Below are 14,088 nucleotides of genomic sequence, written 5' to 3'. Positions count from 1 at the left end.
ACATAGGTCACCATAATGATCCTTAATGGGACCTGATCTCCTTACCAACCATTTTGCTCTTAATGTACCTACAGAGTCTTTCAGGATTCACCTTCATCATGTCTGCTAGTGATGTTTCATGGCCTCCTTCCATCTTCTAACTTCCTTCTTAAGTGTATTCCTATATCCATTTTACTCTTCACAGATGCCTATGCCTGACTTGTGCCTCCTTCATTTTCCTGACCAGATCATTAATTTCGCCCATCAACCAAGGCTCCCTAATCTTGCTGACCTTCCCCACCAATCTAACAGGAACTATTCCTATCTCATTTTTGAAAGCCTCCAACTTGCCAGATGCCCCTTTACATGCAAGCAGCTTATCCCAATTAACTTTTGCAAATTCTTGCTTGTTGCCATTGAAATTCACCTTTCCCCAGTTTAGGACTTTGTCCTACCCTATTCCATAACCATCTTATGGTCATTCATCCCAAAGTGACCCCTCACTGACTTATAAACCACTTGCCCAGCCTCATTTCCGAAGAGAATATAATCCCTTCTCTAGTAAGATCATCAGATGTACTTTCGAAAACTCTCTTACAAAGGCAACTTGGAATTTGCATGATTTCCCCCAATGTTTTATGTTCTACTGCTGCTGTTGCCTCTTCTCAGTCTCCTGTTCTTTCCACTTGCCCTTTTATTTTCACTTTCCACCTTTATTCTTGACCTCACTGTTACATCCTTATCTTCCTGCGATGCCCTGTTCTGCCTTCGTACTCCCTTACTTTCACTTTATAACTTTTCTTTTTGCTCTCTCAATGCAAGTTGTTCTGTTTTTTTTTAACATAGCAGGACCTCGTTTCAGTAATCGCCCTGTTTGGCAAAATCAAATTTTTTATAATCTGTAGCAGCACCAGTATGATTATGAAGACACGTAGTCCTCTTTTATTGTTATTTAGTAATGCATGCATTAAGAAATGATACATTATTTCCTCTGGTGTGATATCACAAAACACAGGACAGACCAAGACTTAAAAAACTGACAAAACCACATAATTATAACATATAGTTACAACAGTGCAACAATACCATAACTTGATGAGGAAGTCCACGAGCACAGTAAAAGTTCAAAGTTTCTCAAATGTCCCACATCTCACGCAGATGGGAGAAGGAAGAAAAACTCTCCCTGCCATGCCGACCACAATCCGACTGAGTCATCTGAAAACTTCGAGCTCTGATCAGCTCTCTGACACCGAGTACTGAGCGCCATCTCTGTCTGAATGATTCGACCTCCTTCTCGGTCGCCAAAAGCAGGCAAGGCTGGGGATTTTGAGGCCTACCCTCCGAAAGATTCCTGACCACACAGTAACGACAGCTGTGGACAGGCGTTTCAGAAATTTCTGCAGATGTTCCTCTGTGCTTTCACGTCCATTCTCCATCAAATCAGAATTGTCCACGGTCCAGTAGTTTGGGTTCAATGTATTTTACTGGAACAATATTCAGCAGGATCAAAGTCAATTATCCACATGAGTCATCCATCAGGTTGTTGAGGTTTATCTACTTTTTCTGCGCTACTAACAGGATGAAAAAGAGGATCAGTCATGTAGCAGGCCTTGCAAATGTAACGGCAATGATGGATCGAACAGAAGCGGGAGGATGACACAAGGAGTGTCAATGCTCGACTGTATGCCAGGTAAGAATGACTATTCCAAAATTAGAAGGAACTTAGCTTAATTTTGATGAATGTTCTTGAAAATCCAGTCAGGCTTTATTCTGAAAATAATCTATTTCACAATGAATCCGTGAAATAAAACTAAATACTTATTCCTGGAAAAAAGTACTACTTCTTGTATAGATTATTTGGTTGGCTGTTACACAGAACTGACTATTGGCATCTATCACAAACATTATAGGTCATTATTAGGATGTAATAATGTTGGGAAAATATGGAAGGTCAGTAATTATTCTTTTCTTAATGTGATATTGAGGTGTATACTGATGGTCACTGAAGATTAAATAGATTTTCTTTCCCTACCACTTGTAAGAATGAAACAACTATCACAATCAATCAGCTTCAGAGTGAGAAAAAGTGGCTCAGGCCAGACACCGTTAAATTACACGGAGGCCTTCACGTACGAAAGCTGTTAGTGATTGAAATTCACAAAGTTGCCCTGATTAAGTCCAATACACGTTAATGCTTCATGAATGGAAATTATTTTTATGAAAAGAACTTGCTACATGACTCTTCCACGATGCTCACCCCTCTCTCCATGGCGATGAGGCTGTGAGACTGCTCCTGCTGTTACGCACTTTGTGTCTGTGAGCTTCGCGGCGATTTGCTCCACTATCTGCTGAACTGAGGCTTTGGCCTACCTGGCTGCTCCAGGGATTCGGGGTCTATGGACTCTATTTCGGTTGGGATGGTGTTGCTTGCTTCTATTGTTTACATGATTTGTGTTTTTTTCCCCCTTTTCTCTGTGCATTGGGTGTTGGTCTTTCATTTTTAATTGGGTTCTTTTGGGTTTTTTGTTTTGTGGCTGCCTGTAATTCAACAAATCTCAAGGTTGTATAATTTATACATTCTTTGATGATAAATGTACTTTGAAACTTTGAATGGGGCTGCTTTGTCCCATGTGAAAAGGGTGCAAGGTATTTGTGACTCAGTCCTCAGCAACACCTATTTAACACCTGGTGACCCTCTGTATAATTGCACACCATTTTTTTAAGCTTTGCATGTCCCTTTAAGATAACTACTTAATATACAGATATAGTTGGTTAGTTGGTCACAAGCTGAAGGCCATTTGGGGACAGAGTAAATAAACTAAAGTTGAAAGCAAGGAGGATGTGGTGCTGAAAACTATTCCAGAAATATTGCTGAATGTCATGAATCAGCCCAAGTTAAAAAGACGACTAAAGCTTGTTAGTAGATTGAATGCAGGCACTTGCTGCAGGAGGCAAAAAGTGAATAACAGTGCTAATAAAAGGGGTTAGAGAAAATTATATGACAAAATATTCAATTCTGCTCATCTCAAGGTTGTTCGAATAAACCACATCAATGGTTCATATTAGTTTTCCTCCCATTCTGTATGTCAGTTTTTCCTTAAGTCATTGTAGTATGATATTTGCTTAACTACTACTTCCCTTTCATCTTTGGATTCCCATGAAGCTTTTGAGAAGGGCGCAAACAAAGAGGGGGACTTTTACAGCTATCTTGATTATTCTGAATTAATGTTATCTCTTCCTTAACCCACCAGCTTTCTCTTTTTGTCCAGTCATCTTTGAGATACTGCAAGACTGGTTTTGTGCACTTCCAATTTTCAATATTTTTATAAACAAAATGAACTTTATTCACAATGAAAAATATTTACAATTATAAACCATGCAACACTTTTTCATTCTTGCATCCATAGACAATGCATTTTGTCAAACAAACTCTTCTCGGGCTTCCAGCCGGGGACAGGTATCAATTAAACTATTGTGCCGTGCCAATGGCTTTTGGCACTGCCTGTTAAAGAAAGCCATTGAAATAAGACTAGGGGAAAAGAATTTTAACAAAGACCAAGGTCTTGCTCTGTAGCTAAGAACTGGAATTGGATTGTAAACAAGGTGGGAGAGCAGAAACCCGATTGGATGAGGCCTAATCAATCAGGTGAGATGGACTACAGGGATATTAATACCACCGAACTAGACATGCCCAGGCATCATCGCTGATGAAGATGGCAGAGTTTGTCATCAAAACGTCAGTTATACCTGTACCCGTCTGGAAACCCAGGAAGAGTTTATTTGTCATATACGCTGGGAGAGCACCAGGTCCTTTCCCAATACTTTTAGCGTTAACTTACATTGTTTAAAACCAAGAGCACGGTTGCCACTCATATGGGCCCTTGGTGTGGTACACTACTACAATAATTGAGTTCTGCTACTGGACAGGGAGGGGCTGGGTTGGGTCCCTAGCTCCTTCCTGTCTAATTGAGGAAGAACCCTCCACTGTGGTACTTCCATACCGAGGCCTTGCAGTGGCTGCACCAAGCTTCAGTCCTCCCTCAGCAGGAGCTCCCGCAGCCTGGAGTGTGCCAGTTGGCAGCATCCCTCCACGGACATCTCGATGTGCTGGCAGACCAAAGTTCACCTTTCACTGAGTCGATGATCTTCCTGCAGCACTCAATGTACGTCTGTGTGTGTGTCCCTGGGAACAGCCTGCAGAGTCCTCTGTCATGCAGCTTGCTCAAGACATGACACAAGGCTGTGCATCTTTCTCTTCACGGTCTTCGCAAACCCGCAGCCTACAAAGAGGTGAGCAACCGCCTCTTTCCCATGGGAGAATGGAAGAATGGATCAGCTCATGATAAAATGGCGGAGCAGACTCGATGTGCCCAATGGCCGACTTCTGCTCCTTTGTCTTATGGTCTTATGGAAATTCCATCACTGAAAGTGGTACCTTCAGCTGATTTGATCTGAGGCTTATGAAATCACCCTCTCTCTGTATTCCCTCTTAAGGAGGGAATATAGAGACAGGGTGATTTTACAACTACTTCTTTGACCAAATTTTTAGTTAGTCATGTGGCTTGATATCTCCATATTTGGCTTAGAATCAAATTTTCTCTGTTACTGTAGCTGTTGAGTTTTCAGTCTGTTATTAAATGTGTTATTGTTAAAAATGATGCCAACCTACAAAGAAGCTAATTTATATTCAGGATTATGAAGGTCTTTCAGGAAAAACTTTTGAAGGTTATTATTAATTGTTTGTTTTCACAGAGTGTCCTTATCACCGAGCCCTTGGGTTTGAATCTGGAGCTGTTACAAAAGATCAGATAAGTTGTTCCAATGAAGATCAGTACAACGGCTGGTACTCTTCATGGATATCAAACAAAGCACGAATTAATAGCCAGGGTTTTGGGTAAGTAAACATGTCCCAGAATTTTGCATCATTACATTTAACCTTTGCTTTAACACCCTGTTTGAAATTTCAGTAATTTCTTTCTATTTAATTGGAATTTAAATTGTAATTTATCATCAGGTGAAATGGAAATTTCCAACAGAAAATTTAGAGTATAGAACACTATAGCACATATACAAGCCCTTCAGCCCATCTAGTCTGAGCCAAACCACAAACCTGCCTGGTCCTTTTGATCTGCACCCAGATCATTGTGCTCTGTACCCCTCCCATCCATGTGCCTATCCAAATTTCTTTTAAATGTTGAAATTGAACCCACTCCCACCACTTCTGCTGGCATCTCGTTCCACGTTCTCACTGTCTTCTGAGTGAAGAGGTTCCCCCTCATATTCCCCTTAAACATTTCACCTTTTACGCTTAACCCATGACCTGTCGTTGGAGTCTCACCCAACTTCAGTAGAAAATGAAAGCCTGCATTTACCGCATTTATACCCCTCTTCATTTTGTATACATCTATCAAATTTTCCCTCAATCTTCTATGTTCCAGGGAATAAGGTCCTAACTTGTTGAACCTTTCGCTATAACTCAGGCCCTCAAGTGCCGGCAACATCCTTGTAACTTTTCTCTGCACTCTTTCAATTTGCTTATATCTTTCCTGTAGTTAGGTGACCAAAACTGAACATAATACTCCACACTTGCTAGATCATTTCTGATACCGTCAAAATTGGCCTTTCTCCAATTTAGAATCTCAATCGGAGGACCAGGCCTATCCTTTTCGATAATTACTTTGAAACTAATGGCATTATGATCACTAGATGAAAAGTGTTCCTCTACACAAATTCCGTCACCTGCCCTGTCTCACCCCTTAATAGGAAATCTAGTATCACACTCTCGCTGGTTGGGACTTCTATGTACTGATTAAGGAAACTCTCCTGAACACATTTGACAAACTCTTCCCTATCCAGCCCTTTTACAATATGGGAGATTCAGTCAGTATGTGGAAAGTTAAAATTACCTACTATCACTATCAATTTTTTTTTGCAAAAATCTACCATCTCTCTACAAATTTGCTCCTATATATCCCACAGACTGTTGGGTAGTCTATAATATAATCACACTAACATGGCCGTACAGTACCTTTCTTATTCCTCAGTTCTACCCATAAAGCTGCACGAGACAAGCTCTCCAGTCTGTCCTGACTAAGCACTAACAGTACATTTCCCCGGACTAGTAACGCCTTTAATCCCTCCTGCTCTATCATGTCTAAAACAACGGAATCCTGGAAAACATGAAACATGAATATGTTTAAATATGGTGACCCAACTATTTGAATTTCTGAATAAAGTTGTTGCAATATTTTACTGGGGGCATAGTGGACAGCAATGAAGACTATTAAAACTTGCAGTGGGATCTGGACCAGCTGGAAAAGTGAGCTGACAAATGGCAGGTGGAACTTAATGCAGACAAGTGGGAGGTTTTGCGCTTTGGGAGGACAAAGTAGGCTAAGACATTAGGACATACATAGTGAACAGTAGGGCACTGAGTAGTGCAGTAGAACAGAGAGATCTGGGAATTCAGATCCATAATTCCATAATTGCTGTTGCAGGTAGAAAGGGTCATAACAAACTTTTAGCACATTGGCCTTCATAAATCAAAATGTTGAATACTTTAATTATGTTGAAGTTCATAAATCAAAGTACTATGCACACAGGAGTTGAGATGTTACGTTGAAGTTGTATAAGACGTTGGTGAGGCCTACTTTGGAACATTGTGTGCAGTTTTGGTCACCTACCTACAGGAAAGATATCAATAAGATTGAAAGAGTACAGAGAAATTTTACAAGGATGTTGCTGAGTATTGAGGACCTGAGTTATCAGGAAAGGCTGAATAGATTAGGACTTTATTTGCTGGAGAATGAGGGAGATTTGATGGAGGTATACAAAATTATGACGGGTATAGATAGGGTGAATCAAGCAGACATTTTCCACTGAGTTTGGGTGAGACTACAGCTAGGGGTCATAGGTTAAGGATGAAAGGTGAAATATTTAAGGGGAACATGAGGGGGAGCTTCTTCACTCAGAAGGTGGTGAGAGTGTGGAACAAGCAGCCAGTGGAATTGGTAGATGTGAGTTTGATTTCACATTTAAGAGAAGTTTGGGTAAGTACATGGATGGGAAGTGTGTGGAGTGGTACCATCCAGGTTCACATCGATGGGACTAGGCAGAATAATAGTTTGACATGGACAGGAAGTCCCAAAGGGCTTGTTTCTGTGCTGTTCTGCTCTATGATGATTTAATTTATTAAATTTACAAATAAACATCTTTGGATAGTATAAGACTTTGAATTTATACACTATATTTTTCTTAAATATAGCCCAATATCTGGCTTTCTGTGTCAATGGAGCTTTAGGTTTGGTCTTTTACTGCATCTTAAGGTGGCTCAAACTACTTGTGAATTGAACCTCCTATTTGTTGTTGCATTGATTTTTAAAACTGAGGTTGATCAAATTATGGTGACTTTCAATAGCCTGGTGAAGAATGTGCCAGGGACTAAATTGGATTATCTTTAAACTAACAAGTGTGATTAACCAGCATACTCCTTTTCATGCCAGCAGCAGACCATCTTTATACATTTAATTGATAACTTGACGTAATCAACCAGAAGTGGTCTACTTGTTGAGAAGTATTTTAACCTCTCAACATGTGGATCACTTTATTTTTTGGTTAACATTGTGGATGCCGGGAGGCATCCTAGAACTCATCATAACCTGAAAAACAATCAAGGACGACACAATAATGGAGACAGCCCAAACTGTAAGTTTTTTATTGATGGCAACCTAGTGGTCTCTTTGTTGGCTGTACAAATTTGGAGAGGTGTTCTTTTCCACAATGGGTCAAGCAGCGCTCTTGATACACATGGCAAAGGTAATGGGAAGAGACGGCTGTGGTAGTAATTGCCACAACCTATCAGTGATGACATTTGGATGAATGAGGTTAACAAATGTGTCTTCAAATACTCCATGTCACCAGTGAATTACACATCCACATTATACATCAACATTCTCTATCAATGCTGAGACCTAAAATCCATGCGTTCCATTCTACCATTACATCTTAAGTTCCATCACAAATCTTACAACCAACACACCTTGCCTGTCAAAATGTCTCTCAACACTTCAGCCTCTCTCTTTGTGAAACAAAATGGTATGTGTTCCTTGAGAGCTGCTGCTGCCAGCAGCTGGTGAATTATGGCGCTGCAGGATAACCTCAGAAGAAGGTATGCTTGCTATGACTAGAACAGACATAACTTCGTCTTTGGCCAGCAGTAGAGATGAAAGTACTGGTCAGTATTGCCTTAACCAATCAACCCCATTTCCCTGTTATTTCAAATTTGCCCGTTTACAAGCTGCCCTCTCTTCTCCCTACCACCCTATTCTTATATCTTTTCATTTTCAGATTATATCTTCTTAGGCATTTCTTTGAGATCAACAATAGCTTCTTTCTACTGTGGGTTTATTGGTTCTGAGGTGGCCAATGTGGGAACAACTAACTTGCCCACAGATGGGACAGTTGGGAGGAGATTTTATGATGGTTTTCCCCAACCAGCACCTTCTTAGGGCTTCTGAGTATTCTCACTTTATAGCCTTAATACAACGCAATACTTCTCCATTTTGAGTGGTGATTGGCCAGAGCTTTTCAGGAGTTAGTGGGAATGTTGCACTTCTAGAATTGCCCTTAAAAGAATGCAGTATAGAGCATCTGTTTCAGAAGACTGATGTTAATTTTGGAAACAATACAACTTGCCAAGAATTAACTGAGAATAACCTGGGTCACGGTGCTAGAGATTTTGGACTAGAATAACACATTCCCATTGTTTACTTATGCTTCTGATAAATTCAAGTGGATTTATGGAGACAGTATTGGTACTTTGAATTGCTTGCTGTAAATAATACAGATTTCTGAAGCTTATAGGAGGGAGGGATCCTAGCTAATGCCTTGAGATGATGAGTTTTGTATCATGGTTACAGTATTGATTGTAAAACACCCATCTCCTCAATGAGTGCAGGCACATTGAAGGTGGTGGTAAACTGTCTGTGGACCTGTACTCAATAGAGTTCAGAAGGATGGGGGGGGATCTCACTGAAACCCACAGGATATTGAAAGATCTGGATCTGTGTTGATATAGTGAAGATGCTTCTATAAGTAGCAGGATCTAGAATCTGAGGTACACCCTCAGAATAAAGGGACATTCCTTTAAAATTAAGATGAGGAGGAATTTCTTCAGTGGGTGGTGAATCTGAGGTATTTGTTGCCACAAAGGGCTGTTGTGGCTATGTCATTGTTTGTATATAAAGCAGGGATTGATTGACTCTTGATTGGTAAGTGGGTTAAAGGTTATGGGGAGAAGACAGGAGAATGGGTTTGAAAAATATCAGCCTTGGTTAAGTGGTAGAGCAGACTTGATTGTCCAGATGGCCTAATTCTGCTCTAGTATCTTATGGTCTTATGTCTACCTGCAGCAAGTAGTAGCTTCCAGTACCTGGGATTTGGTGTCCATTTGCCAGTAGCTGCCAGTAAGCCTTTATTGTTGGAGAGTCTCTTGATGCAATGGGGACAATTCCTCAGTGTAATGCACCACCATTTCCAGTACTGTCACGATGTGTGATGTAAAGTCTGGATGTGGTGTTTCTTGGCCCAAAAATCTTGCAACCAGAGGTGAATCATGCAATGTGCAGGTATCAGAGTGGCCAGATCACAAAAAAACATACAGGTTTCTGTGTAGAGGACTCAATTGAGAGAGCCTATGGAAGGCTGCAAGGTACCAGTGGGTGAGGCAGCATATGGAAAAAGAAACCGTGAACGTTACAGGTCCGGGATCTCTTGACCCTTTGATTTTCATGTTAAATGAAATGCTTAGTGTATTGCAAAGCAGGCCAGAAATTTTGTCTGTCTATACTTAACGCTTCCTCAGCAAAGCAACCAATATAATCAAAGACCCCCCCCCCCCACCACCACCAAAGCAGGGACATTCTCTCTTCTCCTCATTCCCATTGGACAGAAGATACAAAAGCCTGAAAACTAAGCTCAAGGACAGCTTCTATCCATATTCAGATTCAGATCTGTTCATCACTTGTACATCAAAACATACAGTGAAATGTGTCATTTGCATTGACCAACAACACAACTAAGGATGTGCTGGGGCTAGCCCACAAATGTTGCTACACACATCGGTGCCAACATAGTTTGTCCACAATATTCAGCAGAAGAACACAAGCAGCAGCAACAACAACAAAAAAAAAATCAACAAAAGCCAAAAAAGTCCTTTCCCACCACCCCTACAGTCAGGCCTCAATCGGGCCTCCATACCTTTGCCCTGGTCTCGCAGACTTCGGGCCTCTGACTACCCCAGGACACACCGATCACGCAACTTTGACTTTTGAATTCAAGCCCAAAATTTGCTGATCATGGGACTTTGACCTCAGGACTTGCCAATTCCAGGACTTTGATCTGCAGGCCTCCACTTCCAGACTTGCACAGACCACAATCTACTTCATCATGGCCTTGTGCCTTACTGCTTGGCTGCACTATACTTTCTCTAATTGTAACATTCTGTTATCGTCTTCCCTTGAACTACCTCCATGCACTGTATGGATGGCATAGAAAACAAGGTTTTGTTTTTTGTACCTTGGTGCATGTTATAATAATAAACCGATTTATCAAGCTGAATGTCAAAAATCATTTGGGAGGCAGCATCATGGAATATTTCCTTTCCATAAGTGCACTATTAAGGATCCAATCACTTGTTAAGTACAGTGAGTCCATTAATTTGAACAGAGAACAGAACAATGAGTTAAGTATATTAAATTGTTTGAGGGTTTTCTTCTGGTTTAGTTATATGAAGTCCCATTAAAAAAATTTTTTGAATGCTTTTTGGGTTTTAAAACACTGCTAGAGTCTTCTGCTATGCAGTCCTGGTCAATCAGCTAAGTACCAATTGCTAATGAAGTTGGTGTTGAAATAGCCACTCTAGGCGACAGCTGATTCAATAGGAAAATAAACGCTGCGAGTTTACTTCTATGAGCTATGGTGTTTGTTGTTATTTGCATATCCACCATGTATCATTTGACATACATTTTTGTCCCAAATTTTTATTATTGCCTTTCTTCCCTCCCACCCCCACAATGCATACAGGTGTGCATGGCTATCAAGATACCAGGACAATCAGCAATGGCTTCAGATCGACTTGAAGGAAATCAGAGTCATTTCTGGGATAATAACTCAAGGGCGATGTGACGCTGATGAATGGATGACAAAGTACAGTGTACAGTACAGATCCAGTGAAACCCTTAACTGGGTTTACTATAAAGATCAGACAGGAAACAATCGCGTAAGTACTCGAATCTATCCAATAAGTCAAAGGGTAAATAAAAAGGTGAGGTAATGTCTTCTCTGCCACATGTGACACTTGCAGCTTAATCGTGGCAGTTAAGAGCATAAGGCCATCAGACATATGGGCAGAATTAAGCCACATGGCCTATCGAGTCCGCCTGGCTGCTTTATTATCCCTCTCGACCCCATTCTTCTGCCTTCTCCCCTTAACCTTTCACACCCTGACTAACCAAGAACCTATCAACAACTGCTTTAAATATACTCAATGACGCGGCCTCCACAGCTGTCCAGGACAATGACAATGAATTCCACAGATTCATCAACCTCTGGCTAAAGAAATGTCTTCTCACAAATGTTCTAATGGATGTCCCTCTATTCTGAGGCTGTGCCCTTTGGGTCCTAAACTTACCCACTATAGGAAATATCCTTTTTACATCCACTGTCTAAGCCTTTTAATATTTGATAGGTTTCAATAAGATCCCCTCTCATTCTTCTAAACTCCAGCAGTACAGTCCAGAGCCAGCAAGCACTCACTAGTTAATCTTTTCATTCCTGAGCTAATTCTCGTAGACCTCTTGCAGATCCTCTCCAATGACAGCACATCATTTCTTAGATAAAGGGGCCAAAACTGCTCACAATACTCCGTGTGGTGACCAGTGCCCCAGCATCACATCCTTGCTCTTTATATTCTAGTTCTCTCAAAATGAATGTAAACATTGCATTTGCCTTTCTTACCACCAACTCAACCTGCAAGTTAACCTTTAGGAAATCTGCACAAGGACTCCCAAATCACTTTGCACCTCAGATTTTTGAATATTCTCTCCGTTTAGAAAAGTCTGTGCTTGTATTCCTTCTACCAAAGTGCATGACCATACACTTCCCTACACTATATTCCATCTGCCACTTCTTTGCCCTTTCTCCCAATCTGTCTTAGTCCCCTGCAGACTCCCTGCTTCAACACTACCTGTCCCTCCAACTATCTTTGAATTGTCTGCAAACTTGGCCACAAAGCCATCACATATAATGTGAAAAGAAGTGGTCCCAATATCAACCACTGTGGAATGCCTCTTATCACCAGTAGCCAAATAGAATAGGCCCCTTCTATTCCAACTCTTTGCCTCCTGCCAATCAGCCAATCTTCTATCCATGTATCTTTCCTGTAATAGCATGGGCTCTTATCTTTTTAAACAGCCGCATATGCAGCACCTTGTCAAAGGCCTTCTGAAAATCCAAGTCAACAACAACTTCCACTGACTTTCCTTTGTCTACCCTACCTGCTATTTCCTCAAATGATTCCAACAGACTTATCAGGCAACGTTTCCCTGTATGGAAACCATGCTGACTTTGGCCTACTTTATCCAAGTGCCCCGAAACCTCATTCTTAATAATTGACTCCAACATCTTGACAATCACTGAAATCAGGCTAACTGGCCCAGAATTTTCTTTCTTCTACCTCCCTCCCTCCCTTCTTAATGAGTGGAATGACCTTTGCAATTTTCCAGTCCTCCAGAACCATTTCAGAATCTAGTGATTCTTTAAAGATAACTACTAATACCTTCACAATCTCTTCAGCTACCTCTTTCAGAACCCTGGGGTGTAGTCCATCTGACCTATCTACCTTCAGCTCTTTCAGCTTCCAAAGCACCTTCTCCTTAGTAAAAACAACTACTCTCACTTCCTAACCCCAGATACTCTCGAATCTTTGCTAATGTCTTCCACTAATGTCTTCCACAGTGAAGATGGATGCAAAATACTTAGTAATTTGTTTGCCATTTCTTTGCCCCCCCCCCCCATTACTACCTCTCCAGCATCACTTTCCAGTGGTGCAATATCCACTCTTGCCTTTGTGTGAAAAGTTCAATAAATTGTCCGGTAAACACCCGCAAAAAGTTATGTCTACATCCTACCTTGCATCAGATCTACTCACCTGTTTTCAGATATAATCTCCCAGTTAATACCTTCACTCTAAAATCCTTGCTCTAAAATCACTATTGAAACTCCCAATGGTTTCTCCTCTCTTTATCTCTGTAATCTCTTCAGCTCTACACACCTGCCAAGATGCCCTAAGTCTGGGCATTCCCTCCCAAGCCTCTCTAATTTCTTTAAACACCCTTAAATTTGCCCTTTTGATTGCGGTTCTTCAAAACAGCTTAGAATGTTTTATGTAATAAAGCTGTCGTTTAAATGAAGCTATGGCTGCTGCTAATAGTGTTATTCCTAAGAGGCACAGAGAAACTGAAATAGCATAGAAGGAAATAATTTTATCCTGCTGGCTGGTTGTTTACTTGTCTTACATACTGCATTTTTCATTGCTTGCCAGAAACACCTCTCTGGGAAGGTATATCACTTATCCACTATGTGCTGAAAGATAAGTTATCGTTAAGTTTTAGTTCACCTTTATAGAATTACATTTTTGCTCCCACAGGTGTTTTATGGAAATTCAGACCGATCATCATCAGTACAGAATTTCCTGCGTCCTCCGATTGTAGCTCAATATATTAGAATTATACCATTGGGATGGCACGTTCGAATTGCTATCAGGATGGAACTACTTGAATGTCTGAATAAATGTTAGCAATAATAATCACAACAGATGAAATAGCATATCCTGTTAAGAAAAATATGGGCTTTGTTTAAAATTAACAATTAAATCAGCTTGGTTTCCATTTCATTCTATGTTTAAAACTTGAAATTCATCAATTTTAATCTAGTGACTTTTAAAAGAATATTTCTTGTAGGAATCAAATTAAAATTAATTTCTAGTGGTATTGTGTGATCTCATTGTTGTCCTACAGGTTGGATTTAGTCCAGAAATCTTGAACTAAAACC

General features: G+C 40.6%; 1 protein-coding gene across 1 annotated transcript; it reads left to right on the top strand.

Moving 5' to 3' along the window:
• The first annotated feature begins 1,632 nt into the window (after positions 1–1,632).
• On the top strand, positions 1,633–13,834 carry rs1a (retinoschisin 1a). The gene is made up of 4 exons (XM_063049930.1): positions 1,633–1,669; positions 4,732–4,873; positions 11,062–11,257; positions 13,685–13,834. Exons 1-4 carry the CDS (start codon positions 1,633–1,635, stop codon positions 13,832–13,834), a joined length of 525 nt encoding a protein of 174 aa, XP_062906000.1.
• The last annotated feature ends 254 nt before the right edge of the window (positions 13,835–14,088 follow it).

This window comes from Mobula hypostoma, chromosome 6, assembly GCF_963921235.1.
Source record: "Mobula hypostoma chromosome 6, sMobHyp1.1, whole genome shotgun sequence".
Classification (NCBI taxonomy): Eukaryota; Metazoa; Chordata; class Chondrichthyes; order Myliobatiformes; family Myliobatidae; genus Mobula; species Mobula hypostoma.
The sequence above is the reverse complement of the archived record's forward strand: the minus strand, read 5'-3'. Positions and strand labels throughout refer to the sequence as shown.

Bases quoted from the DNA above. Each gene is read 5' to 3' on its own strand.
- rs1a (XM_063049930.1), top strand. From the start codon at position 1,633: ATGACACAAGGAGTGTCAATGCTCGACTGTATGCCAG. The intron at 1,670-4,731 runs GTAAGAATGACT...TTGTTTTCACAG, and splicing joins AATGCTCGACTGTATGCCAG to AGTGTCCTTATCACCGAGCC. The intron at 4,874-11,061 runs GTAAGTAAACAT...CAATGCATACAG, and splicing joins ATTAATAGCCAGGGTTTTGG to GTGTGCATGGCTATCAAGAT.